At 50.5% G+C, this 13253-nt stretch overlaps 1 protein-coding gene across 1 annotated transcript in view; it reads left to right on the top strand.

Annotated features, from left to right (window-relative positions):
- SFXN5 (sideroflexin 5) overlaps positions 1-13253 on the top strand; it is a 147793-nt gene that overhangs the window by 76074 nt on the left and 58466 nt on the right. The window contains exons 11-12 of the mRNA XM_072126395.1: positions 7630-7745; positions 8887-8972. Of these exons, the coding sequence (XP_071982496.1) occupies positions 7630-7745; positions 8887-8972 (202 nt within the window). The remainder of the gene's footprint in view (positions 1-7629; positions 7746-8886; positions 8973-13253) is intronic.

Below are 13253 nucleotides of genomic sequence, written 5' to 3'. Positions count from 1 at the left end.
ATCTGAGGTGTATGCTCCTGCTATAGCCAGTTATCTTACATCTGAGGTGTATGCTCCTGCTATAGCCAGTTATCTTACATCTGAGGTGTATGCTTGTGCTGCAGCCAGTTATCTTACATCTGAGGTGTATGCTTGTGCTGCAGCCAGTTATCTTACATCTGAGGTGTATGCTGCTGCTGCAGCCAGTTATCTTACATCTGAGGTGTATGCTTGTGCTGCAGCCAGTTATCTTACATCTGAGGTGTATGCTCCTGCTGCAGCCAGTTATCTTACATCTGAGGTGTATGCTCCTGCTGCAGCCAGTTATCTTACATCTGAGGTGTATGCTCCTGCTGCAGCCAGTTATCTTACATCTGAGGTGTATGCTCCTGCTATAGCCAGTTATCTTACATCTGAGGTGTATGCTCCTGCTGCAGCCAGTGATCTTACTTCTGAGGTGTATGCTCCTGCTGCAGCCAGTTATCTTACATCTGAGGTGTATGCTCCTGCTATATCCAGTTATCTTACATCTAAGGTGTATGCTCCTGCTGCAGCCAGTGATCTTACTTCTGAGTTGTATGCTCCTGCTGCGGCCAGTTATCTTACATCTGAGGTGTATGCTCCTGCCTCAGCCAGTTATCTTACATCTGAGGTGTATGCTCCTGCGGCAGCCAGTTATCTTACATCTGAGGTGTATGCTCCTGCGGCAGCCAGTTATCTTACATCTGAGGTGTATGCTCCTGCTGCAGCCAGTTATCTTACATCTGAGTTGTATGCTCCTGCTGCGGCCAGTTATCTTACATCTGAGGTGTATGCTCCTGCTGCAGCCAGTTATCTTAAACCTGAGGTGTATGCTCCTTCTGCAGCCAGTGATCTTATATCTGAGGTGTATGCTCCTGCTGCAGCCAGTTATCTTACATCTGCGGTGTATGCTCCTGCTATAGCCAGTTATCTTACATCTGAGGTGTATGCTCCTGCTATAGCCAGTTATCTTACATCTAAGGTGTATGCTCCTGCTGCAGCCAGTGATCTTACATCTGAGGTGTATGCTCCTGCTGCAGCCAGTTATCTTACATCTGACGTGTATGCTCCTGCTGCGGCCAGTTATCTTACATCTGAGGTGTATGCTCCTGCTGCAGCCAGTTATCTTTCATCTGAGGTGTATGCTCCTGCTGCAGCCAGTTATCTTTCATCTGAGGTGTATGCTCCTTCTGCAGCCATTGATCTTACATCTGAGGTGTATGCTCCTTCTGCAGCCAGTGATCTTATATCTGAGGTGTATGCTCCTGCTATAGCCAGTGATCTTACATCTGAGGTGTATGCTCCTGCTGCAGCCAGTGATCTTACATCTGAGGTGTATGCTCCTGCTGCAGCCAGTGATCTTACATCTGAGGTGTATGCTCCTGGTGCAGCCAGTGATCTTACATCTGAGGTGTATGCTCCTGCTATAGCCAGTTATCTTACATCTGACGTGTATGCTCCTGCTACGGCCAATTATCTTACATCTGAGGTGTATGCTCCTTCTGCAGCCAGTGATTTTACATCTGAGGCGTATGCTCCTGCTGCAGCCAGTGATCTTACATCTGACGTGTATGCTTATGCTGTAGCCAGTGATCTTACATCTGAGGTGTATTCTCCTGCTGCGGCCAGTTATCTTACATCTGAGGTGTATGCTCCTGCTGCAGCCAGTGATCTTACATCTGATGTGTATACTTGTGCTGCAGCCAGTTATCTTACATCTGAGGTGTATGCTCCTGCTGCAGCCAGTTATCTTACAACTGAGGTGTATGCTCCTGCTGCAGCCAGTTATCTTACATCTGAGGTGTATGCTCCTGCTATAGCCAGTGATCATACATCTGATGTGTATACTTGTGCTGCAGCCAGGTATATTACATCTGAGGTGTATGCTCCTGCTATAGCCAGTTATCTTACATCTGAGGTGTATGCTCCTGCTATAGCCAGTTATCTTACATCTGAGGTGTATGCTCCTGCTATAGCCAGTTATCTTACATCTGAGGTGTATGCTCCTGCTGCAGCCAGTTATCTTACATCTGAGGTGTATGCTCCTGCTGCAGCCAGTGATCTTACATCTGAGGTGTATGCTCCTGCTGCAGCCAGTGATCTTACATCTGAGGTGTATGCTCCTGCTGCAGCCAGTTATCTTACATCTGAGGTGTATGCTCCTGCTGCAGCCAGTTATCTTTCATCTGAGGTGTATGCTCATGCTGCAGCCAGTTATCTTACATCTGAGGTGTATGCTCCTGCTGCAGCCAGTTATCTTTCATCTGAGGTGTATGCTCCTGCTGCAGCCAGTGATCTTACATGCAGGCACAGCACAGAGAGATGGTGGAAGGCCAATCTCCTAGGAAACAGAGGCTTTTTTTAATAAAATATATTTAATAGTTTTGTCCGCCACCTTGAGGTCATGTGGTGGGTGTAGTGGGGGTACATGTGTATAGAGGGATGGGGGTGGTAGCACACTGCTCTGCCACCGATCACTGATATAGAGTATAGGACAGCGCTGCACCTTTAAGGGGCTCCCGCCGTGTTCCTCCCATTAGATGATATTTGTGTTGTAACTTGCCTTCTTATTAGGAGGCTGATGATCGCATCTCACCACTAATTGCAATTTTCTCCTCTCATGTCATTGGGGGATTGTGGTAAACAGATTATTAGATTTAGGCTGAAATCTCCCAGGATTAGGTCCTGCTCCGGGAGGTGCTGCCGCAGCTCTTTGGCTAATTAATAAGGTGGCGGCGCTGCGGTGGCCACCATCAGGCCAGGTGTGTGCAGAGCATCGCGACTGATGGATTGGTAACAACAACATCCTTATGTAAGATAATGGGGCTCATTTACTAAAGGTCGCACTGTGCACTTTTGTTTGACTATGCACCGTTTTCGGGGATTACACGGCTTGCACTGGTATTCAAGAAGTGTCTGCGCTGGGATTGTGGCGCATGTGATGCTTCTTTTGGCGCAGCTGCGCTGTATCCATGCGACTAAACATGGCCGCCGGAGCAGTGCTGGATTCAGCTTCCGGCCTGCATATACAGGGCTGTGAATAGGGACGGGTTAGCGTGGCTCACCTTCCGTGCTGCTCCGGCGGCCTGTGCTCTATGACATGTTCCTCAGAGGCGGGGTTTCGTGTCTTTGGTCAGATGGAAATCTCATGGGAGGGGCTTATTACACACAGCTCATGACTCCTAAGAGCTGAGAGAAGAAGGGAAGGTCTCTGGATATATAAGGAAGAAGGAGCAGAATCTCTGCAGATATTAGATATTGCAGCAGCTGTATGGTAGGATGACATAGTCGTCTCCTGTGCTGCTCAAGGTGGGACTCCAGTCCGGCCGAAATATTTCACCTAAAGTTTTACCTTCTCCATGTCCATCAGAGCAGCTCAAACAGCGGCTGTAGAGGAGGACTGGGCAGATTACCTCTACTTTTACACTCCAGAAGGGGGCTCCATCATTCCTGGCACCTACAGAACTGCAGTCCAGGTTACTTCTACCATAAAGCCTGGAAGCAGCAGCAGGGGGTCCCTGGCAACCTGGGAATCCATACCCTGCCAGGCACAAACATGGACCCACCACAGCTGACCGAAGCCAAGATCATGGCGCTGATAAACCAGGCCCAGGAGGACCTTGTCAGTGACTGGAGGACCACCATAAAGTCGTCCCAGAAGCTGACCATCTACCAGAGTCAAAAGAGAGACTACAAACAGTCCCTTGTAGCTGGAGAAACTACCGGACCCCAGAGACCGCCGGATCCTGAGCTGCTACAGAGTGATCGCCCAGAACCTGCCATGGAGTCCGGGCGGCACAGACAGACATACGTGCCCAGGGAGAGGAGGCTGTGCCAGCAGTGCCAGGACCAGGAGGCCACCGAGGAGGAGGTCCACTTCATGCTACACTGCTCCAAATACTCAGCAGTGAGGGACACTCACTTCTGGAGAGTCTCGGATATCCTCCAGGACTTCTGCTCCATGGAGGAGAGAGAGAAGATCCGTCCTGGTGGGGGAGAGGACACCACAATGGCCACAGCACAATATGTCACCTCCTGCCATAGACTGAGAGACACGTGATACCAGGGACTATAATAACCCCCAAACCCCATGAGTCCCAAACTCATCCTGTCCCCCATCACCCTGTGCCCCACCTGATTTCCCACAATCCAATATTTTATAAATGCTTTGGCAATGCTGGACTGTATTTGGTCCTGCCAATAAAACTTCTTTGAATTGCATTGATAGGAGATAGATATGAGATAGATAGATAGATAGATAGATAGATAGATAGATAGATAGGGGATAGATAGATAGATAGATAGATAGATATGAGATAGATAGATAGGAGATAGATAGATAGATAGATAGATAGATAGATAGGAGATAGATAGATAGATAGATAGATAGATAGATAGATAGATAGGAGATAGATAGATAGGAGATAGATGGATAGATAGATAATAGATAGATAGATAGGAGATAGATAGATAGATAGATAGATATGAGATAGATAGATAGATAGATAGATAGATAGATAGATAGATAGGAGATAGATAGATAGGAGATAGATAGATAGATATGAGATAGATAGATATGAGATAGATAGATAGATATGAGATAGATAGATAGATAGATATGAGATAGATAGATAGGAGATAGATAGATAGATAGATAGGAGATAGATAGATAGATAGATAGATAGATAGATAGATAGATAGATAGGAGATAGATAGATAGATAGATATGAGATAGATAGATGGTAGATATAAATGAGATAGATAGATATGACCTATAGATACCGGTATATAGCTATGAGACGTTGCTGTTCTTTGTTATGTAGCGGGGGTGCGGTGTCTTTTTCCGTCAGTTTTCCCCGTGTTTAGGACAATATGGTTTTGTGTCTCATTTGCTGTGATTAATCCTGACAACAATCTGCTTCCCATGTGACGTCTGGGGTCAGCGCAGCAGATTGTTCTGCCAGTGACTATTCAGCTGGAATCCAGGAAGCGTCTCAGCAGTCACCACTGCAGGACCTACCTCACAGTACAGGAGGCTGGAGGGAGTCCTCGTCATGTGACCTGGGAATATGGGGGGCTCTGACACCTCCACACCCGGGAGGAGGACATCACCCTGCAGCTGCCTGCCCGGTCCTCAACAGGTGACTGGTGGTCAACCGGTCACGCTGCGGCCCCCTCCAGCCGGTCACGCTGCGGCCACCTCCAGCCTGTCACGCTGCGGCCACCTCCAGCCGGTCACGCTGCGCCCCCTCCAGCCGGTCACGCTGCGGCCACCTCCAGCCGGTCACGCTGCGGCCACCTCCAGCCGGTCACGCTGCGGCCACCTCCAGCCGGTCACGCTGCGGCCCCCTCCAGCCGGTCACGCTGCGGCCCCCTCCAGCCGGTCACGCTGCGGCCCCCTCCAGCCGGTCACGCTGCGGCCCCCTCCAGCCGGTCACGCTGCGGCCCCCTCCAGCCGGTCACGCTGCGGCCCCCTCCAGCCGGTCACGCTGCGGCCCCCTCCAGCCGGTCACGCTGCGGCCCCCTCCAGCCGGTCACGCTGCGGCCACCTCCAGCCGGTCACGCTGCGGCCCCCTCCAGCCGGTCACGCTGCGGCCCCCTCCAGCCGGTCACGCTGCGGCCCCCTCCAGCCGGTCACGCTGCGGCCCCCTCCAGCCGGTCACGCTGCGGCCCCCTCCAGCCGGTCACGCTGCGGCCCCCTCCAGCCGGTCACGCTGCGGCCCCCTCCAGCCGGTCACGCTGCGGCCCCCTCCAGCCGGTCACGCTGCGGCCCCCTCCAGCCGGTCACGCTGCGGCCCCCTCCAGCCGGTCACGCTGCGGCCCCCTCCAGCCGGTCACGCTGCGGCCACCTCCAGCCGGTCACGCTGCGGCCACCTCCAGCCGGTAGCCCTGAGCCACCTCCAGCCGGTCACGCTGCGGCCACCTCCAGCCAGAACCTGACACTCCTATTTTTATGTTAATCTTATGTTAATTACTTTACTCTCAGATCTGTGGGTGTTCTAGAGGTCTGTCATGTATACAGCTGCCATCCAAGTGATTGTGGTGTATAAAGGGACTGAGAGAATAACTATCAGGGCATTTGGCCATGTTTGAATTTGAACATGTGGAATTTTTAATTATCTTATTAATTGGCATCCAGAGTAGCCAATATAGTCACAGTGCCCCTACAATAGCCAATATAGTCACAGTGCCCCTACAGTAGCCAGTATAGTCACAGTGCCCCTACAGTAGCCAGTATAGTCACAGTGCCCCTACAGTAGCCAGTATAGTCACAGTGCCCCTACAGTAGCCAGTATAGTCACAGTGCCCCTACAGTAGCCAGTATAGTCACAGTGCCCCTACAGTAGCCAGTATAGTCACAGTGCCACTACAGTAGCCAATATAGTCACAGTGCCCCTACAGTAGCCAATATAGTCACAGTGCCGCTACAGTAACCAGTATAGTCACAGTGCCCCTACAGTAGCCAGTATAGTCACAGTGCCCCTACAGTAGCCAGTATAGTCACAATGCCCCTACAGTAGCCAATATAGTCACAGTGCCCCTACAGTAGCCAATATAGTCACAGTGCCACTACAGTAGCCAGTATAGTCACAGTGCCACTACAGTAGCCGGTATAGTCACAGTGCCACTACAGTAGCCAGTATAGTCACAGTGCCCCTACAGTAGCCAGTATAGTCACAGTGCCCCTACAGTAGCCAGTATAGTCACAGTGCCCCTACAGTAGCCAGTATAGTCACAGTGCCCCTACAGTAGCCAGTATAGTCACAGTGCCCCTACAGTAGCCAGTATAGTCACAGTGCCCCTACAGTAGCCAGTATAGTCACAGTGCCCCTACAGTAGCCAGTATAGTCACAGTGCCCCTACAGTAGCCAGTATAGTCACAGTGCCCCTACAGTAGCCAGTATAGTCACAGTGCCCCTACAGTAGCCAGTATAGTCACAGTGCCCCTACAGTAGCCAGTATAGTCACAGTGCCCCTACAGTAGCCAGTATAGTCACAGTGCCCCTACAGTAGCCAGTATAGTCACAGTGCCCCTACAGCAGCCAGTATAATCACAGTGCCCCTACAGCAGCCAGTATAATCACAGTGCCCCTACAGTAGCCAGTATAGTCACAGTGCCCCTACAGTAGCCAGTATAGTCACAGTGCCCCTACAGCAGCCAGTATAATCACAGTGCCCCTACAGCAGCCAGTATAATCACAGTGCCCCTACAGCAGCCAGTATAGTCACAGTGCCCCTACAGTAGCCAGTATAGTCACAGTGCCCCTACAGCAGCCAGTATAATCACAGTGCCCCTACAGTAGCCAGTATAATCACAGTGCCCCTACAGTAGCCAGTATAGTCACAGACTTGTGACAGTGCGGCTATCTGCACTGGGTCAGGTCCAGCCATAACACCCAGTAGCACCTGGTGCAGGTGTGCAGCACAGCGGAGAGATGGAAGCTCCCTGCTCCACTGCTAAAACTTAGGCTTCCCACCCCGGGACAATTCATTACTCTGACTACTGGGCCCCAGTAACCCGGGCAGGAGTCCCAGTACCCCCCCTGATGGTGGCTCTGTATGAGGTACAGTATGACAGTCCAGGCTGTAGCGCCCCCTCTCTTTCATGTCTCTGTTTCCTTCCTGCAGCCAGTGCCAATATCTGTAACGTGGTCCTGATGAGGCACAGCGAGCTGGAGGACGGCATCGATGTCCTGGACAGCAGCGGGCAGGTCATAGGGTCGTCACGTATAGCTGCCAAACACGTAAGTATCTGATGGCTGGATATGTAGCTGTGCATTGTACCCGCTCCACTCACTTACACATCCTTGGTGTGAAGTCTCCAGCTGTTTCCATTTTCCCTCTAAACACCTTGGTTGTGCTCGGAGAAGGGGCCATATGCTTCTCTCTTTTATAAATAGTTTTTTCTTGAAGCCTTCTTTCCCTCCATCCCTGGGGGTTTATTAGAATACTAATAACCTCCTCATTTATACAGGGATTGCTGCAAAAGTTTTCTAAAGTTCAGACTTGTTCACACTTTTTGAAGAGAGAAAAATAAGTATTTTTATCAGTTTTGTCTCAGATGTGATAGTGGGCCAAGAGGAAAGAAAGAAAGAAAGAAAGAAAGAAAGAAAGAGAATCTATCTACATCTATATCTATCTATATCTCATATCTATCTATCTATCTCATATCTATCTATCTATCTACATCTATCTCTATCTATATCTCATATCTATCTATCCATCATCTATCTATCTATCTATCTATCTATCTCGTTTATATCTATCTATCTCATATCTATCTATCTATCTCTCTATCTATCTCCTATCTATCTATCTATCTATCTATTTATCTATCTATCTCATATCCATCTATCTATCTATCTGTCTATCACTCGTTTATATCTATCTATCTATCTCTCGTTTATATCTATCTATCTATCTCTCGTTTATATCTATCCATGTATGTATCTTCCTCTCTGCACTAGTTATCTCTGTAGATATGATGATGGAGGATACTTCTGCTGTACAATGTGACTATGATCCTTAGTGAATCCTCGCGTTAGTCGTCAGGCAGGAGGCGGCCGCCATCGCTCCTCCACCATTCACTAGAAGAGCAGAAGTAGTGCAGATATATTTACTCAAACTTCATATAGAAACATATGGTGGAGCCGGATTCTCCGCACAATCAGTGAGTCACACGGGCAGCGCCTCCTCCTCCTCAGAGACGTCTGTTCTGTACATCAGCGGAGGACATATAGATAATGCACAGATCCAGCATTCACAGGCACTAATACAATAGTAGAAGAGAATATAGTCATGTGATATATCCCAGGGGCTGTATATATATTCAGTAGTGATCATCTCCTGCCATCCTCATGGCTCCTCCTTGTTGAATATTTGCAGGCGCTGCTGGAGACGGCTCTGACCAGAGTGGTGCTCCCCATGCCTATCCTCGTTCTACCTCCCATTATTATGTCTGGACTTGAAAAGTAAGTAACTTACCTCCCTCTGACGATTGACATACATGACACAGGGTCACTCCCCAAACTTCTTCCATGGAAAGAATGGTCCTGGTCCTTCCACTCATCAGCTCATAGTCGGAAGTAGACAGCCGTACACTGTGTAGTTGGGAGCTGTAGTAACCAGGCATAGCCACTATACAGTGTACAGAGCTGTCTGGAAAGAAAGGGGTGTTAGAGGCTGGACTATCCCTTTAAACTCCTCCAGAGATCTGTCTGGATTAGGCCATCCTCTCACAGAATAATCTACTGAATGAATACAGATTAGAGTGCGCCGTTAGGAAGTACAATGCATCCTGCAAGAAACAAGCCCTGAGAAATACAAACTAGATAAGTTACTGAGCAGTTGTGATACCGCATGTCTCCTGTGGTGGCGCTGCACACTTACTACCTGGCCTCCTCACAGATCGCAACTGATCCTGGATGATCCTTGACTTCCTAATCATTGTATAGGTAGGGAAACACATTGGAGCGCCCCCTTGTGTAGGACAAGTTTACTTTCCACCACCCGCAGAGGGCGCCCTCCATGCAGAGTGGTCAGATGGGTGGGGACCTCTTTGATGTGGGGCTGACAGCCTGAAGCACAGGAGGTCACATAGTCTGAATAGATTCCTACAGGATCTTCAAAGGGCAGTCCTGCCTCTTATCTGCATTTCTGGCCTCACTCCATGGTGGATGCAGGTTATCTCCAGGATCTCGGAGCAAGACATGATCTGTCCTGATTTTACGAGCTCTTCTACATGTGTCTTATCTGCCTATTAGCCCAGTGCAGTGTTGTGTGGAGACCCGTAAGGACCCCTCAGGTGTGCGCAGATAACACCTTACATTACATCTTCTCTTATGTAAGATCTGATAGATAACCCAGGCCTGGAGCAGCCATGTATACAGGTCACTGAGTAATGGTGCCCAAGCACCCACCACTAGGACCTCCAGTACTCGTCTATACAGGTCACTGAGTAATGGTGCCCAAGCACCCACCACTAGGACCTCCAGTACTCGTCTATAAAGGTCACTGAGTAATGGTGCCCAAGCACCCACCACTAGGACCTCCAGCAGCCATCTATACAGGTCACTGAGTAATGGTGCCCAAGCACCCACCACTAGGACCTCCAGTACTCGTCTATACAGGTCACTGAGTAATGGTGCCCAAGCACCCACCACTAGGACCTCCAGTACTCGTCTATACAGGTCACTGAGTAATGGTGCCCAGGCATCCACCACTAGGACCTCCAGTACTCGTCTATAAAGGTCACTGAGTAATGGTGCCCAGGCATCTACCACTAGGACCTCCAGCAGTCATCTATACAGGTCACTGTGTAATGGTGCCCGGGCATCCACCACTAGGACCTCCAGTACTCATCTATACAGGTCACTGAGTAATGGTGCCCAGACACCCACCACTAGAGCCTCCAGCAGCCATCTATACAGGTCACTGAGTAATGATACCTGGATACCCACCCCTAAAGTCTTCAGTACTCATCTACACCGGTCACTGATCAATGGTGCCTGGGCACCCACCACTAGAACCTCCAGCAGCCATCTACACAGGTCACTGAGTAATGGTGCCCGGGCATCCACCACTAGGACCTCCAGCAGCCATCTATACAGGTCAGTGAGTAATGGTGCCCGGGCATCCACCACTAGGACCTCCAGCAGCCATCTATACAGGTCACTGAGTAATGGTGCCCAGCCATCCACCACTAGAACCTCCAGCAGTCATCTATACAAGTCACTGAGTAATGGTGCCCAGGCACCCACCACTAGGACCTCGAGCAGTCATCTATACAGGTCACTGAGTACTGGTGCCCAGGCAGCCACCACTAGGACCTAGAGGAGCCATCTATACAGGTAACTGAGTAATGGGGCCCGAGCACCCACCACCAGGACCTCCAGTACTCGTCTATACAGGTCACTGAGTAATGGTGCCCAGACACCCACCACTAGAGCCTCCAGCAGCCATCTATACAGGTCACTGAGTAATGATACCTGGATACCCACCCCTAAAGTCTTCAGTACTCATCTATACCGGTCACTGATCAATGGTGCCTGGGCACCCACCACTAGAACCTCCAGCAGCCATCTACACAGGTCACTGAGTAATGGTGCCCGGGCACTAACCACCAGAGCCTCCAGCAATCATCTATACAGGTCACTGAGTAATGGTGCCCGGGCATCCACCACTAGGACCTCCAGCAGCCATCTATACAGGTCACTGAGTAATGGTACTTGGGTACCCACTCCTAAAGTCTCCAGTACTCATCTATAGAGGTCACTGAGTAATGGTGCCCAGGCATCTACCACTAGAACCTCCAACAGTCCTCTATACAGGTCATTGAGTAATGGTGCCCGGGCACCCACCACTAAGACCTCAAGCAGCCATCTATACAGGTCACTGAGTAATGGTGCCCAGGCACCCACCACTAGGATCTCCAGCAGTCATCTTTCCAGGTCACTGAGTAATGGTGCCCGGGCACCCACCACTAGGACCTCCAGCAGCCATCTATACAGGTCACTGAGTAATGGTGCCCGGGCACCCACCACCAGGACCTCGAGCATTCATCTATACAGGTCACTGAGTAATGGTGCCCAGGCATCTACCACTAGGACCTCCATCAGCCATCTATACAGGTAACTGAGTAATGGGGCCCGAGCACCCACCTCCAATACTCGTCTATACAGGTCACTGAGTAATGGTGCCCAGACACCCACCACTAGAGCCTCCAGCAGCCATCTATACAGGTCACTGAGTAATGATACCTGGATACCCACCCCTAAAGTCTTCAGTACTCATCTATACCGGTCACTGATCAATGGTGCCTGGGCACCCACCACTAGAACCTCCAGCAGCCATCTACACAGGTCATTGAGTAATGGTGCCCGGGCACTAACCACCAGAGCCTCCAGCAATCATCTATACAGGTCACTGAGTAATGGTGCCCTGGCACTAACCACCAGAGCCTCCAGCATTCATCTATACAGGTCACTGAGTAATGGTACTTGGGTACCCACTCCTAAAGTCTCCAGTACTCATCTATAGAGGTCACTGAGTAATGGTGCCCAGGCATCCACCACTAGAACCTCCAGCAGTCCTCTATACAGGTCATTGAGTAATGGTGCCCGGGCACCCACCACTAGGACCTCAAGCAGCCATCTATACAGGTCACTGAGTAATGGTGCCCAGGCACCCACCACTAGGATCTCCAGCAGTCATCTTTCCAGGTCACTGAGTAATGGTGCCCGGGCACCCACCACTAGGACCTCCAGCAGCCATCTATACAGGTCACTGAGTAATGGTGCCCGGGCACCCACCACCAGGACCTCCAGCAGTCATCTATACAGGTCACTGAGTAATGGTGCCCAGGCACCCACCACTAGAGCCTCCAGCAGTCATCTATCGAGGGCAGTGAGTAAAGGTGCCCAGGCATCCACCACTAGGACCTCCAGCAGTCATCTATCGAGGGCAGTGAGTAATGGTGCCCAGGCATCCACCACTAGGACCTCCAGCAGTCATCTATACAGGTCACTGAGTAATGGTGCTCAGGCACCCACCACTAGGACCTCCAGCAGTCATCTTTCCAGGTCACTGAGTAATGGTGCCCGGGCACCCACCACTAGGACCTCTAGCAGCCATCTATACAGGTCACTGAGTTATGGTGCCCGGGCACCCACCACCAGGACCTCCAGCAGTCATCTATACAGGTCACTGAGTAATGGTGCCTGGGCACCCACCACTAGGACCTCGAGCATTCATCTATACAGGTCACTGAGTAATGGTGCCCAGGCATCTACCACTAGGACCTCCAGCAGTCATCTATCCAGGTCACTGAGTAATGGTGCCCAGGCACCCACCACTAGGACCTCGAGCAGCCATCTATACAGGTCACTGAGTAATGGTTTCCGGGCACCCACCACTAGAACCTCCATCAGACATCTATACAGGTCACTGAGTAATGGTATCCGGGCACCCACCACTAGGACCTCCAGTACTCGTCTATACAAGTCACTGAGTAATGGTATCCGGGCACCCACCACTCGGACCTCCAGCTTTCATCTATACAGGTCACTGTGTAATGGGGCCTGGGAACCCACCCCTAGCACCTCCTGCAGCCAACTATACAGGTCCCTGAGTAATGGTACTTAGGTACCCACTCCTAAAGTCTCCACTACTCATCTATACACGTCACTAAGTAATGGGGCCCGAGCATCCACCACTAGGACCTCCAGCATTCATCTATACAGGTCAAGGAGTAA

Source organism: Engystomops pustulosus, chromosome 1 (genome assembly GCF_040894005.1).
Source record: "Engystomops pustulosus chromosome 1, aEngPut4.maternal, whole genome shotgun sequence".
Taxonomy (NCBI): domain Eukaryota; kingdom Metazoa; phylum Chordata; class Amphibia; order Anura; family Leptodactylidae; genus Engystomops; species Engystomops pustulosus.
This window is presented reverse-complemented; position numbering and strand designations above follow the sequence as displayed.